This window comes from Lepidothrix coronata, unplaced genomic scaffold (genome assembly GCF_001604755.1).
Source record: "Lepidothrix coronata isolate B3197 unplaced genomic scaffold, Lepidothrix_coronata-1.0 Scaffold323, whole genome shotgun sequence".
Classification (NCBI taxonomy): domain Eukaryota; kingdom Metazoa; phylum Chordata; class Aves; order Passeriformes; family Pipridae; genus Lepidothrix; species Lepidothrix coronata.
Window position 1 is genome coordinate 119,083 of NW_016690503.1, and position 15,712 is coordinate 134,794.

Here is a 15,712-nt window from a genome sequence, read left to right on the forward strand (position 1 = left end):
ATCACCATATTCCTGCCCGTACACACAGGGAAGCACAAAAACGTTGGGAATTAACGAGAGATCCAAAGCGAGAGGTTTAAGGTTTCAGCTACAGTTAGGAACAGACATTAAAACTAAAAAAAATCTAAAAACCAACTGTCTTTCCAGCGCATCCAGCCGCGCGCTAACCGGCCGTTTGGAAGCGCTCCCGAGGGAGGCTCCGCCGCCGCTCCCAGCGCAGGGCCCGCGGGGGGCGGCGCAGCCCCCGGCCGAGGGCTCCGGCGGGCTCCGCCGAGGAGCGAAGCCGCCGCCGGCCCCGGGTCCCCCTGAGCAGCACCGCGCCCGCACCACCCCGGGCGGGCGGCCGGAGCCGCCCGCGGCCTCCCCGCCGGCCGGGCCGGGCCGGGCCCCGCAGCGCGGCCGAGACGCGGCCCCGCTCACCCTCAGACAGCTCCAGCTCCAGCTCCGCCAGGCTCTCGCGCACCTCAGGCGGCAGCGGCACAGCCTCCAGCGCGCAGCCCCCGCGCTCCGCCGCCATGGCGCGGGCGGGCGAGCAGCGAGCGGACCCCGCCGGAGCCGCCGCCCAGCGCTGCCGCAGGTGGGGCCGGGGGCGGGCGGCGGCGGTCCCGGGCCGGGCCGGAGGGGAGGGAAGAAGGGCGGGAGGGAAGAAAAGAGGGAGGGGCCGCCGGCCCCCCCGCCCCGCGCAGCCGCCGCCGCAGCCGGGGACACACCGCCCGCGCCCGGGGCGGGCCGGGGCCGGGCCGTAGTAGGGCCCGCCCGCTGCCTCATCCAGCTGCTGCCTTTCTCCTTCGCCCTTCCCTTTTTCTTTCCTCTCCTTCCCCCTTCTTTCCCTTCCCTTTCCTTACCTGTTCCCACCCTTCCCCCTTTTCCCTTCCTCTCCTTCCTCTTCCCCTTCCTTTCCTGTTTCCCTTCCTCTTTCCTTTTCCCTTTCCTTCGTCCCTGCTCTGCTGAGATCACTTCCTGAAAGTACCGAAACTGCCCTTTCCCTCCCCACTCCTTTCCTCCGAACAGAAAATAGGAACTGTGACCGAAGTCAGAGTTCGGTCACTGTGAAGCCCGGGCTCCTCCTCTCCGCCCCCCCCCCAACCCACGGCGTGTCCCGGGATAGGATATGGAGATATTCATGCCACAGAATTCCAGTGTGACAGCCTAGATCTAAAGTGGTGCCTGGGACTTTAATTAATTAATTAATTAATTAATTAATAAGTCTTTCCTAAAGCCAACCACCTCTCAAAGGGCGCTAGAGACCAGGAGGAAACACTTGGTTTGGTTCCCCATGCAACCACAAGTTCCGGTGTGAGTGGGTGTGGCAAGACACCACGGGCATGCTGAACTTCTGGCATTCCTGCAGCCTCCCAGTGACTCGGGCAAAGGCAAATCCAGGACCTTGCCTGTGGTCCTGCCAGGACTGCTCTGCCAGTAAGAATAACTTTCCTGGAACCAGAAAACAGGCAAGAAATCTGGGGAGAAGTTTTCTGCTAACAGCTGCTTTCTGTGCAAAACAGCTACCCCACTTGGGGTGATTGGGTTCACGTTGGTATCACATATGGGGTTTCCAATTTCTCTGCTTATTTTACTGAGGTCAACATGGGAGAGTGTGCCCTGTGCGACTGCCCTTCCGAGGGCACAGGCACATCACACCAGCACTGGGAAAACCACACTGCTTAAAACTTCACCCCCGATACCAGGCAGAAATGTTTCTGCTTCCACTGTCCTTCAGAAAGCCGTCTGCGCTGATGGGAACGTAGCCACAGGTAACACCTATAGCTCAGATCCTGAAAGACTGCCCTGCCAGGGCTTGGGAAGAGCCCTGCATGTCTTGGGACATAAAAAAAACCCCTGTAGATTGATTAAAAAATGTGCCAATGCAAAGCCAAATTCCCTTGAAGCAGAACTATCCCTATGATGTGCCAACCACCCTTTAAAAGGTAATTTTTCATGTCCAACTAAGAGTGTCAGTTTTTAAAACTAGTCATTAATTTGGATTTGCAGTGTCAGTACTGACACTTTGCTCACTCTGAGCAACGGCCCTCTGGTATCACAGCCTTGCTTACAGTCAACATTGAACATTCAGGTGTGAGTATGCAATTACAGATTTGATTTAGTGCCAGTTCTGAACTCTGCTCTAGAAATGCACATTGTTCCCAACAGAGGATAAACTCATGCTGTGCTAAGCAAAAAAGGCACCCGCACCATTCAGTGTGCAGTTTGACAATGCTGCATTGAGTCTTAAGACTCCTAGAATCTGATTTTTAAAAGAATTATGATGCACTGAGCCAGCATAAACTGTCAGTTCAAACTGGTTTAGAACTCTAGACCAAAAGGATGAGGAGGCACTGGGAAAGGTCTTACCAACATCCACAGGCAGTAAATCACCAGTTTGCTGAAGAGCCAGGACGGCATCTCTGTTGTATCCAGCACGGTTCAGGTACAGCAGTCCATCAAGCTGGGCCCCATGTAATCCAGACTCTTCCTTCACTTAGGGCTGATCCTGGAGCTCCACAGCATTTCCTCCACATGGCACAGACGCTCTTGGCACTGCTCACAGGCCACAAACTGCTCCTCCACCCTACCCTGCCCCTTGACCAGGCTCATGTCCCACCCCACTTCTTGGAGGCCAGGCTCCTCTATCTTCAATCTTCTATCTCTACCACCTTTTTTTTTCCAGAGAACTAAATGGTGATCTACCTGACAGATACATAAGGGCTTACTAGGACCAATATTGGATAAAAGAAGTTAAATAAGCAATAAAACAATCTGAGACAAACACCAGTATATAACTGTCAATACCCTGTAGACAAAAATCTTGTAACAGGCTGCAGTAGAATAATCTGCCTCCAGAAGAGATTTTTCTGATGCTCCAAAGTTAAATACCACATCTGCTTCAAAGGTAGATCATGTTTCCAGGGGTTTAAAATATTTCTGGTATTATAATTCTGCCTATACTTTTTCTAAAGAAATACAGAAGTATCACAGAAAGAAGTCTTATTCAGCATGATATTTGGAATCTCTCTCATTTTTGCACTGAGACTTTGTGATTGGAAATGGATTTACCACCAGAATGCCTCTTTCCTCTCCTCTGACCAGCAACTTCATATACATTTGGAACTGCCCCCGTGAAGGTACCTGCACACAAGATACTGGACAGAGGATAGGATTTGCAACCAGGAGTTTCACTTACACTAGAGATAGATACAGTTCAGAGGTTTTGTTTGGTAGGTTTGGCCAAAAATGCAGAGAGTTAAATAGAAGTTATGAGCCTTTTGAACTAGAGAAAGGAAGCTAAAAGTGTCCAGAGTAAACAGGACAGACTGAGGGAGGGAGAACTTACTTACTGTCAGACCAGAAGAGCAAACCCTAAATTCACAAATGGCTACAGGTATCTTTGATATTCGTGACAGTATTTGAGCTGTTCCTTTAGTCAGAATGATCCTACAGAAATATTAAAGCCCGAACAATTTCAGGAACAGCAAGATGAGTAAACAGGTAAGGTGAAAACAAATAACCATACGATGTAAGAATTCACTAATGAAATGCCATTTTAATAACTTTTTTTACAAGGAATCCATCTATACACTCTAGAAAAATAAACACCACAGAGACTTTTTGCAGCTTACAAGACAGTGATGCAGTCACACTTCAGCTGTTAACTTATAGTAATTTTACATGAGAATGTAAAACATCATTCTCAGAGAAAAGTCCCTCTTAAGTACTAAAATATAATAAAAAGAGTCATATAAAAATCTGCTGTAAAAGCACTGCCCTTTATTCAGTTGCACAGGAGATTGATTGCAAGTGCCTCTGTTCAGTAAGGACCAGCTCAGAAGGAAGCAGTAACTCCCAGGACAGATTTCATAAGCGTTCCCATCACTTCTTCATGCTTCTCTGACGAGGAGAGCCTGGCACTTGTCCTAAATTTAAAAAAAAAAACCAACAAATGAATATTAGAAAACTGCTTGTGTTATGAAGCGACAGGGTGCAGTTAGCAGCATGTAATTTTCTCAACGTGCCTCACACGAGCTACACTGAAAGCAATTCCCATTTTCACGAGCCACTTAGGAGCAATCCAAAAGAGGATTTGAAAGCTTACACGCCTGCCAAAGCAAACCTTTACACAGTGGGCCCAGTGCTCCATCACAGGCCTGCTTTACCCACAGTGACAGCTCGACTTTGGCACTCCTGTGGTGATTCTGTTGCTGGGCAAGATCTTGTCACTGAGTAGATGTCCTAAAGTTCATTAGAAACTAGGAAGTCATTTGGCTCACAGAACTGCTCTAAAGGTTGCAATGTCACTCTGTAATGCCTGACATCATTGTCCTGGTAACATGGAGATGACAGAAATTATATGCACTTTCCACAGAATTTCTATTCATGGTGTCTCAGTTATGGAGTACTTATTCCGCACTTGGAAGCAAAATACCTTCCTTCAATAAAGGCTATCAGGTTTCAAGTTTGAAATTTATTTATCTATCTGTATCTGCCATGCAGCTGCAGTATTTGTGGAAAAGAACCCAACTCCCACAAAGTCATAGTAATAGAGTTTCTGGGTAAAGCCCTGCTGAGAATAATGTCGAAGTTCCCAAACTATTCCCATGGAACAGGTTGCCCAGAGAGGCTGTGGACTCGCCATGCCTGGAAGTGTTCAAGGTCAGGGTGGACAGGGCTTAGAGCAACCTGGTCTAGTGGAAGGTGTCCCTGCCCATGGCAGGGGGGTGGAATGGGATGATTTTTAAGATCTCTTCCAACCCAAACCCTTCTATGTGTATTGTCACTGCAGCTGCTGACTTTAGTGATATACTTGGGCAAAGGCTGAAGGACAATTACAGGAGGCAAGCCCACCTGGGAAACAGCAGGTGATGATGGTTATGCTTAGGCAAAGAAAAATGTAAGGTGTGTATGTGCAGTGTGGGAAGGAATCCAAACACACTCTACATCCCCTCAGTGCCACAGCTAAATATCGACCTGGTCAGCTTTTGGCTGCAGTCCAGAAAATAGGTGGAAGTGTTTTAAATAGCAAAGCTAAGGTCCACTACAATCCTTTGTGTGCTCTTTGATCAAGCTTAGAACTAGATGGCTGGATTTACCAGCCTCCAGATCTTTTTTTTTTTTTAATCTATTATGGAACATAAGGAAGTGATAAATGAGGGAAGGACAGGAAGGGAAGTCTGTGCTGCAGAGAAAGCCCTGCTCAGCTATTACAACAGCTGTCTTTGACTCTAAAGCAAATTAACCCTATACAAAGCTTCATTTAAACTGCAACACTCGTTTATTTAGACTTGGAAACAGGAGTGGGGACAGAAACCACATTAAATTATTCAGCCTTATCTCTGAAGAATTTCACTATGAACTTATTTTGAGAAATGGACTAGTTTTAGATACGATTCACGAAAGTTTCAGAAACTTACTTAGTCGTCCCCTACCAATAATTATAATTATTCACTAAAATGATGTTCTTTATGGGCAATATGTACAAAGAACCTTGTGGCCGGAGTAAAGAGATTTCTCTGAACAATTTCTCTGCATTCTGTAGGCCTTGCTTGACATTGCTTCAGAAGCTGTAAGCTGTAATGTTTATACTTACAGACTGTGTGAAAATACGCGGTGTTTATACTTGTTAGCTGTGTGTCTGGTTATATGGTTTGAGAATATAGTATGTTTATAGTAAGAAAGCCTTGAGAAACTAGAGATAAAGGTACACCTGCAGATTTCGGAAAGCCCCTAAAGGCAGATTAATTAGGAAGGGCTTTGTGTGCCAAGAATGATTTCAAGTCACATGGACAGAACATCAGGTCCAACGAACTGGAGACATGAGACGCGTGCACAGACTGAGCTATCCAATCACCTTGTTGTGAGCGTGTACCCTGAACAAACTAAACTAAACTGTATAAAAGTTAACTGATTTAAATAATAAATTGGACATTGCTTTGATCAAATTGATCATCTGCCTTGTCTCTGTACCTCTCCATCAACAGAACCTTGCAAAAATCAACCCAGGCTTCTGGGAGCTGTGGGGGCAAGAAGGTGGTTCTTACCTGGCTGCATCCCCCCCAGTCTTTGCTGGATAACCTCCAGGCGATGGATGTATTCTGTGAGTGATCGTTCGGGATCGTGAGGTGACACAAGTGACTTTTCTGAAGCTGAACTTGGGGACGGATGCAATCTTAAAAAGGAAGACAAATTAGTTTCTTCTTCTCATGCTACAGTCTCAAATATACACAGTAAAGTTGAATTCGTACAGGCAGGAATTCCAGGCAACGAAAAGTGGAACAATAGTAAACACCACCACCACCAAAAAGTTATGTATACAACAACATAGACTGGGTAGCTTTGTATACAGGGGAGTCAAAAGAAAGGATGTTTTGGTAAAAGCTGGAGTATCTCTGAATCTTTCTCTACTTAACCACAACACAAAGTCCCTTGGGTAAGAAAGATGCAGTTAGAAGTGAGTCCAAATGGCCAAGTGAGACAAGACCCTCTGCACAGAAGGACCAAGGAGGAGCTGCATCAAGGTGTGCATGCTCCTCTTCAGCAGGGAAAATACTACCTTGAAGGCCAAGGTTGAAAAAGGGGCCCCTTTAGATGGGTCTCCCTTCTGGGCATTAACAACAAATTCCAAATATTAGCAGACATAAGGGACACTGCTATTTGTAGTTTGGATTTACTCCTTTTCCTTGCACCTTTCCATTAGCAGGAGGTAGCTCCTATCCATCCCTTCCTTCTGTATAGCTTTTTGCCAGGACACAAGAGCAGCAACAGGCATTGTTTAGCCTACCTTGGATCCACATCAGGCCTGAGCTGCCACTCACTCAGCCACACTGAGCATCAGCCTTATTTACCTCCTGTTACATACCACACAGGTGACTTCCCTTGGCAGGGCCGTCAGACCCAGACACGTGTCACGACAGAGGAACAGGGTGGGGCAGAATTAAGTCTTTTGGGGAATGCTTGCAGGTCTCCAGCTCTCCAAGATGTTTTGTTAAATTCCATGCAAACCACAACACCACCTGGCTGTCACGGCAAGCATTGTCTGTGCCCCACATCAGTCAGCAATGCTAAAAAAACCTACAATAATTTGGGGAATCTCCTGTCTTTGTGTATCCCTGGATCACCACAGCTACTTCTCTGCTGCTATTTTTTTTCTTCATTTCGAAGAAAATTCTTGCCTGATCGTTGGGAGTTTCTAATTTAGCCATGAGGTTAAGAAACAAAGAACACATTCCAAGATGATGGGACTGAGACCAGCTACCTCCCATGTCAACTCCTGCAAAGGCAACAAGAATTGCCCTTCAGAGCAGGCTAGCAGACACAGCCTCTATAAATTCTGTGCTCTGCCCAAATTAAATTGGGGAACACCACTAGGAATGCTCTCAGTCCAAGAACATCAGACACGATGCTTAAAGCAGACAAGAAGCTTTATTCTCCTGTACCATCCTGAAAGAAATAAAAACATTTACTAGATCTAGGAAAACAAACTGCTCTTCTGGTTCAAGTACCTCCTTTAACGAGTGGTTCCATTTTTATGGAAGGCTGTCTGTGGGATGTCCAACTGACCTGTTGTGCGAGTGGGAAGAGGATCGGGGGGAGAGGCTCCCAAATCTTGCAATGCTGGTTCTGTGGCACAGCCCCATGTCCCTGTCCCGGGTAGGGGGAGAGCTGATGGGAACAGCCGGGGGCTGCTGCTCTTTCAGAACTTCTGTTCTAGCACCAGAGGCTGTGGCAAATAGGAAAGGGTTAAAAAACATGCGCTGGGAACCATTCAGAACAGGCTGTCAGAAACACATCCAATACACCCACGAGAACCACAGCAGAATACAGTAAAGTCTGGGTTTGAATGCAGATAAATACACTTTCTACAGCTAATTGCTTTTATGGTTTGGTTTGGGTTTTTTTGTTGTTTTTTTTTTAAACCGGATTTAACAGAAGTTCGACACTATTTTGTAGTGAGGTTTTAGAAAGTTCAGCATTTGAGCATTCAAGTTTCCTAGGAATCACATGACAGCGGGCTTATGCAAGAACTTGGTGCTTTTTCTAAAAATAAATATTCCCAGCAATTTAGAAACAATGAAAATTATGTAGTATCAGGTAATGCAAAATACACTATTTCATCTGAATTTTGTTTAGTGTTGAAAAGGCACAAGTAATGGAATATTACATTAAGGGAGACAGTTCAAAGTACTGGGTGATGTATTAAGATGTTGGTTGAAATTCTTACAAAGACACCCATAAGTAACTCAAAGGAACAGTCAACTGTTCCTCAAGTAACTCAAGTCCTTACTGACCTACATCAGACCATCCATCCATCTGCTCCACAAAATAAACAGATTTTGACACTTTCAAATGAAACACATCACTAAAGAGAAATTGCAATAAAAACAACGCACTTGTCCAAACACTTACCTGTGTTACCTCCTACACTGTGAGAAATGCTTTCACCCTGTGCGCTCTTCCTGCTGACTTTGTTCCACTTTTTCACCAAAAACTTTAACCTTAGTAAGAGAACAAATTTGTACAAGAATTAAAAATACACAAAAGTACAGTAAATTTTAATATTATTTGTATTGGTACAGAATACACTAAACAATGTAAGTAACAATCCCTGGGGGAATGAAGGGAGGATTCTTTAACTTCAGTCTTTGGAATGTAGGTTTATCCCATTTTACCCTGCAATGATCCTTGACCTGCTGGAAAGGCTTGCCTGTTTTGGCTGTGCTCCTCCTCTCTGTTCCTAATCTCTAGAGAGAGCTCTGTGGCAGCTCTTCCTACCTGAGAGGAGTTTGGAGGTCACTGCTGATATTGCCATCATTATGGTATTCACATCAAAGACATTGTGTCAACTCCTGAAAGAAACTTGCGACTAATCATTTTTACTAGACAAGGAAATCGCTCAGAAATAACCACCTATTACATTTAAAACTACTTTCTTTTTTATTAAATGGACTTAAAAGCCATTAGAAGATGGCATATTGTCTCACAAACAGCTAAGAAAACCCATTTGGTAGTGACAGAGCATGACAGAATCACGCCCAAGGAAACACAGGCTGCTGGATTCCAGAGAGAACCGTCCCTGACAGATCACGTTCTGATACAAGACAAACTATCCAGGGAGACCAAGGAGGTCAGCCCTGAAAGGACTTCAATTTGTAATGGCTGTGTACTGGTTCCAAAACATACTGCAGCTTTTTCACAAAATTATGGAATGGTTTGGGCTGGAAGGGACCTTAAAGCTCAGCTCATTCCACCCCCTGCCATGGGCAGGGACACCTTCCACTAGCCCAGGTTGCTTCAACCTGGCCTTGGACACTTGCAGAGACAGGGCAGCCACAGCTTCTCTGGGCAACCTGTGCCAGGGCCTCACCACCCTCGCAGCCCAATACTTCCCAATATCCAATCTAAATCTACCCTCTTTCACCTTAAAGACCTTTTTTGTACATCTTTAGTTTAATATGGATCAAACTCAGACAACAAGTCACGTTTGAAACGGCTTCGGAGACTGCTTTTGCTTAACATTAATGCAGGACAAGCCACAGGAGCTACCAACTTTTGAAATTCCCAAGGAAACACCACGTATGAGAGACAGGGAGTGTTTTTGCTTTACCTTGATATGGCGATGATGGCCCTGACCGCACACCTGAACTTGGTGAAAGGCCGGGACCGGGACCCAGAGAGCTGCAGGTCTGCAGGCGAGGGGTAGATCCCCATACGGGCGATGAGAGAGAGGGTTGCCTGCTCACAGTCCTGAAATCCACCCAGAAGCAGCAAGAGGTATTTCTTCTGATAAACCAGAGCCTTTCTAAAGCTCTCTGCTCGAATGTACTTCCTGTATAATCTCTGTAACTGCAGAAAGAAAAGGAAGATTTCTGATTTTGTCACAGCTGCTGTTGCAAAAACCCAGCCACAAACAAGCTATCTTCAGGTCAAACATCCAGGTTGATACAATTCTGTACACAGGTAAAGAACACCCAAGTTTGGAGTGCCAGACTGCCTTAAATGTCCTGACTGCTTTCAAGCAAAACTGTGATACTCAAAACTCTAAAACAGCTTAACTCTTTAACAAAGAAAATAAAATGGGCTTTAAAAAAAAATAGCCAGAAATCATGTGGGGAGAGATGCCTATCAGACTTGATTACAATCAAGATTAAAAAGTACTTAAGATTAGTGAGGTGGGGTTTAAAAATAATGGGTGTTTTCTATTTTCATGCTTAGACAAGAAATCTGAGTTTCCCTCTCATTTACAGGTAGAAAGTCCAAAGATCCAGGTTACTTTTGGTGCAAGAGTCTGTCTGCCACCAAGGAAGTTCCAAAGGAACTTCTCTGATGAAGTATATATGGGGAAAGTTTCTAATTTAAAATAACACATAAAACTGTTAATCTATAAAATCATTTTTTAAAACAGCAATCGGAGATTGCAGCAATAAGTGAAAGATAAATACCATCATCTGATAGATCCTTTTATCCCCAGCAAATCAGGTTGAAATGACATCTCCTGAAATGACACTGATGGGGCTCTCCAAGCTCCAGACAGCCCCTTTTCTGGCCATCCCCATCATTTTACCTTAGGATTGGAAGTTTCTACCACTGGTTTGTTTTCAATCTCAGCATTTGCTTTTGCCAGTTGGGATTCAGCCTGTTTCAGTGCGTTCTGCAGTACGTTCCTCTCTCGCTGCCAAGCCTCCCTTTCCAGCTCTTGAACAGAGTCACCATCACCTGCAGATCTGATCTAAAACAGAAATCAAAAGGAAGTGAGCCACGATGGGTTTTGCACATTACTTCCACAATCAAACATCTCAAAACGAGTAAACCCCGACTTTATGACAAATTAAAACATAATAATAATGAGCCTGAAAATCAGCAATGGCATTCAGGTGTTAAACAGCACAATAGGAAACTGAACTGCATGAGAAGCCCTTCTTAAGAAGTAAGGAATTTTTGTTCATCAAGCTACCTCTTCTCTGATCAGCCTTGCAGGGATCCCATTCCCTTTAATAACGGTCTCCTGAACCTTTCGAAAGGGAAACACATCATCTGACTTTATTCTATATCCACAGGCAGCACAGAAATTGTGAAGAAAGATGACTGTGTACATGCAAAAACAAGTTGTACATACACAAAACCAAGCTGTGAAGCATCTACAGAAATAAATTCTTAAAAAAAAAAAAAAATCACATTCAGTCCTTAGAAACTGTTGCCCAGAGAAGCTGTGGCTGCCCCATCCTTAGAAGTGTTCAAGGCCAGGTTGGATGGGGCTTGGAGCAACCTGGTCTAGTAGAAGGTGTCCCCACCCATGGCAAGAGGTAGAACGAGATGAGCTTTAAGGTCTCTTCCAGCTCAAACCATGCTGTGATTCTGTGAAATTAAGTTTTGTGGTAAGTCATCTCTTGTAAGAATGAGACTCAGGACTCCAGGTCCAACTCTTCATGAAAGTTCTGCCTTCATAACCCTCTTTGTATCAACTACAAATGTAATGGTCAACAGTTACATCAGTGCATGGTGTAGATCATAAAAGAAATAAAAGTAATTTAAGGCAGTTAATGTTTTATCCCTTGAAATAAAATCTGTACATTAGAGAAGTATACACAACTGAGCCCAGTTTCTCCTAGCAACTTATTACAGCCTAACAAGGTTGTGCTGAAATATCTGAAGGAGTTCTACATGATTCATCTATGCACTTGATATCCACTGCACCACGTGGCATCTGATTGACCAGATGACTCCATATTCACTTGGGTAGAGATTTTTCACTCTGTCATTCTGCCAGGTTCCCTGTCCACTATTCCCCCATTTATCACGACTCAAAGAGACTACAGCAGTGAATTCCCTTTGGTCTCCAGACCATGTGGTTCAGTACATTAAAGGAAGGAGATATTCAGGAAGGAGACTGAAGGAAAAGGTGATTGTGGAGGAAAAAAAAAAAAATCCAAGCCGGAAAAGAAAGCAGAGAAGTCTATGTAGCTATGTGACTGCAAAGCTGACAGAAGGAAAATATTTACTGTATTTTGTAAGCAGGTAGACACAGGGAGAGTTACAACATGCCCAGGCAGCTTGTCACACATTAGAATTGTGCTACAAGAGCACAGGAGGGCAGAAGCTACAAAACCATCTTCATGTTTCAGACAGTCCATAACTCCTTCTCAAAGCTGTGTTTTCTAGAGATCAAGCAGGTGAGAGAATAGAAATCTGAATCAAACAGAAGCCAGAGACTGCTAGCCCTAAATCCCTAAATTTTGGCTGAAATGTGGTAAAAGATCTCTGTCTATTACAAGAGAAAGACATAAAAGTGCAAAGTTATATGGGGAATCAGATGGAATCTAAAAGTTACGTTTTCATGATGTATTTTGTATCAACAGACCTGAGCTCGGCTTGTGTAAAATATTTGCAATACTACAAATATAAGTCAGAAGAGCCCTCCCAAGGTGACAAACCACTATTGTGCTTTTTTGGAAAGTACTTGACATTTTGATGAAAAACAACTGTCTCTGGACGCTTAAGACACTGCAGCAACACATCCCAGGGCTTGTGATCCTTGGACATGCTACATATCTAAGAAAAAATTGCTGTCAGAAGCAGACCCTGGAATACAACAAAACAGCAAGAGTCGGATATTAAAACTTGTTAATAGAATGGTAGTGTGAGTACAGGAGTACACCTTCTTTCCCATTGCCAAGGCAAACCAGAATTTTCCTCAGAATGTTTTATTCAAAAGCAAATGGGAGGGAGGAAAATCAATCAATCAATCAATCAATCTATCAATCAACTTACACGTGTGCTGCAATCCAAAGAATACAGAAAACCTTAGTGATAATCAACAAATACATGCTATTTTCCTTACCTGAGATGCAGGAGACAATAAATCTGATTTTAGTTCCCTTAAGGTCTGTAGTAAAGAGGCCACAGCTTCATCATTTGATGCAGACCAATCGTGAACCGTTCTGTTAAAAAGAAATACCTTTTCAGTATCAGGTTGATTTGTAATAATGTTAAAGCACATTTGATTCTTTCTCCCTACTGGATGACCTTTAAGTTCTGAGGCTTTACTCATGCACTATTCATCACACAAACTACCAAAAACACAGAAATTAGCAAGTTCCATTAATTTTTAAGAATTAAAAGAGCACAGGGCTCTCAGCCATGACCGACGCAGGTTAAGAAGCAGGATGGAAAGTAAACCACTGTTTTATGAACTCACTTATCTAGAGTTTTATAGATGAACTCGTTCAGATGCACAGCTACAAAGAGCAACTGCTGCCTTATCTTCTCCAGCTGTTGCTGCTGCTGCAAATGGGGTTTTCCAGTTTCTTTTGTCACAGCCTGTCTGGCATTCCCATCTTTGTTTGAGGTACACAACAGCTCTTGCTGACAGTTTGGAGTTGGAGGATTTCTTTCTTTTTCTTCTAATACTGCCAGCATTTTCTGCAGTTCTTTAATTCTTTGTTCATCCCTCTGGTGCTGCCGTTCCAAGTTTTGCTATTTGAACAGAGTAAGTAGTAGTTAATTGCATCTTATGCATACACAGACATCACACCTAACCAGCATATCCATCTGGGTGTTCCTTAACTCACAGATCACTTTTGGGGGAAGGCCTAGAGCACTGCCTTCGGGGGCCACCAGGAAGCCATTTAATGACAGTGGAGTGGGCATTAACTCCATCCACCTTCCTACTGGCAAGTCTCCACAGAGCCTGCAAACCTCTCTCCTCTGTTACAAGTGAAGGAGCTGAGAAACTAGAAGGATGAAACCAATACTGTCACAAGCCATGATTAGGAGCCCAGTTCAAAATAAGGGCAATGGCATGAAACCCAGTTTAGTCCCATCCTGCATAGTTTAACCCCTATTCTTCTCCACCTGTGAACAACCAGCAATTCCCAGCACAGGTAAAGATATGAAGATCAACCTCTGTCAACAATAAACCCAGACACAACCCCCTGAAAACAGCACTGAGAAATGCAGGAAAAGAGCTCATCTAATGCGTTTTCCAGAATGCTTTGTTTAACAGAGGGAAACATTTCAATTAAAGAACATCATCCACAGGGCTAAATCCCAACGGGTGGCTTTTTCAATCTAAGGCAAGACTCACACAGACATTCTCACCATTCTCTCCTGATCTCTCTGCCAGTCCTTCTGTTTCTCTAGCTCTGTCTGTTGCTGCTGTCTCCACTCTCTCTCCCTCTCCTCTTTCTTATGCTTGTCTTGCTCTTTCAGCATCTTGAAGAGCGACTGCAGTTGTTCCCAGTCAGCTTTCATCTTGGCCTCTCTTTCCTTCTGGGCCTCCAAGGAACGGATCACCTCTTGCTTTTGAGCCTGAAGAGACTCCAGCGTGGCTCGCAGTTTGTCGCTGACCTCCCTCTCCTTCTGGGTTTCCTCACAGCACATCTGTACCTCAGCCTCCAGCTGCCTTTTGGACTGAATGGCCTTCTGGTGCATCTTCTCAATAAGAGCAGCTAGCTCCACAGTCCGGGACCTCTCTTCTTCCAGCTGGGCTCGGAGCTCTTGGACGAAGGCTTGTTCCAGCAGCAGCTCCCTGTGCTGACAGGAAGCACCTTCTTTCACTCTCATGCTCAGCTGCTCTGTCAGAACACGTTCGTGGTTCAGGGAATCCAGGAGCTCCAATGAACGGTTCTTCTCAGCATCCAAGTTTTTCTGTAGCTCCCGGAGTTTGGTCTGTTCCTGGGACAGCAGCGCTTCGCAGCGGGAGTGCTCGATCTGCAGCTCCTTGCGGAGATTATCGGTCACTGTTTTCTCGTGCTCCAAGGACACGGCCAGCTGCCGATTCTGCACCGCCTGCACGTCCAGGGCAGCCTGCAGCTCCTGGGCAGGACAGGGGAGAACACATCAATATTCCAGCACAAGCACTCATTTGTGGGGCTGGCTGGCATTCGGCGATTTCCAGCCTCCTGTTTTAACCAGGAAGATATTCAAGACTTACAATAGAGTAGTTCAGGTATTAAAAGATGAATTTAAAACTGTGAGTGACAGAAAAATGCCCATTAGCAACCTGGCACCAAGTAACAAACCCAAAGATTGTCATGTTAATATATTTGCCAGCACATTATTTCTTCTTCAATTAGTAAAAGCCTCATCACTATTCTTTGCATCACTCAGCCCCACTATAAGTGACATCTGAAGCAGCAATAACTCATGTTGTTTTAAAAAGAAAAATCTAAGCAGTAAGAGTAGATGTAAAACCTTGGGATTTTGCAGCCCATCTCTTTAAAGCATAGAGTCTGACAAAAATAATCACAGAATGGTTTAAATCGCAAGGGACCTTCAAGACCATTTCATTCCAACTCCCCTGCCATGGGCAGGGACACCTTCCACTAGCCCAGGTTGCTCCAAGCCCCATCCAACCAGGCCTGGAACACTTCCAGGGATAGGGCAGCCACAGCTTCTCTGAGCAACCTGTGCCAGGGCCTCTCCACCCTCACAGGGAAGAATTTCTTCCTTATTCCTAATCTAAACCTACCCTCTTTCAGTTTAAAATCCATCCCTAGGTCCATTTTGGGAGCCAGCCTCTCTTCAGAAGGAAAGGCAGAGACTGAAGGGGCAGTTCCAGGGCACTTGCAGACAGTCAGACATAGCACTGCTGTCCTAGGAGGGGGGTTTACCCTGCCTCTCCCTCCCAGCACCACCTCTCCCTCTCCTCTCCTAGAAAGCCAGGTCAGATGCCAAGTGGCAGCAGCCCCATTCCATAACAGGGCTTTAAGAGATGATTGGTGAA

General features: G+C 44.9%; 2 protein-coding genes across 13 annotated transcripts in view; both read right to left on the bottom strand.

Annotated features, from left to right (window-relative positions):
• The window catches only part of DIP2A (disco interacting protein 2 homolog A), an 83,434-nt gene extending 82,917 nt beyond the window's left edge, over window positions 1–517 (bottom strand). Inside the window, exon 1 of the mRNA XM_017838061.1 lies at window positions 421–517. Within this exon, the coding sequence (XP_017693550.1) occupies window positions 421–517 (97 nt within the window). The remainder of the gene's footprint in view (window positions 1–420) is intronic.
• A 2,998-nt stretch (window positions 518–3,515) lies between these two features.
• The window catches only part of PCNT (pericentrin), a 78,643-nt gene continuing 66,446 nt past the window's right edge, over window positions 3,516–15,712 (bottom strand). For all 12 annotated transcript variants that reach the window (XM_017838090.1, XM_017838093.1, XM_017838089.1 and 9 more), the window contains 9 exons: window positions 14,086–14,802; window positions 13,184–13,461; window positions 12,827–12,926; window positions 10,553–10,717; window positions 9,596–9,834; window positions 8,398–8,486; window positions 7,552–7,711; window positions 6,033–6,160; window positions 3,516–3,911 (listed from right to left, as the gene is read on the bottom strand). In XM_017838090.1, the coding sequence (XP_017693579.1) occupies window positions 3,868–3,911; window positions 6,033–6,160; window positions 7,552–7,711; window positions 8,398–8,486; window positions 9,596–9,834; window positions 10,553–10,717; window positions 12,827–12,926; window positions 13,184–13,461; window positions 14,086–14,802 (1,920 nt within the window). In that variant the 3' untranslated portion in view covers window positions 3,516–3,867. The remainder of the gene's footprint in view (window positions 3,912–6,032; window positions 6,161–7,551; window positions 7,712–8,397; window positions 8,487–9,595; window positions 9,835–10,552; window positions 10,718–12,826; window positions 12,927–13,183; window positions 13,462–14,085; window positions 14,803–15,712) is intronic.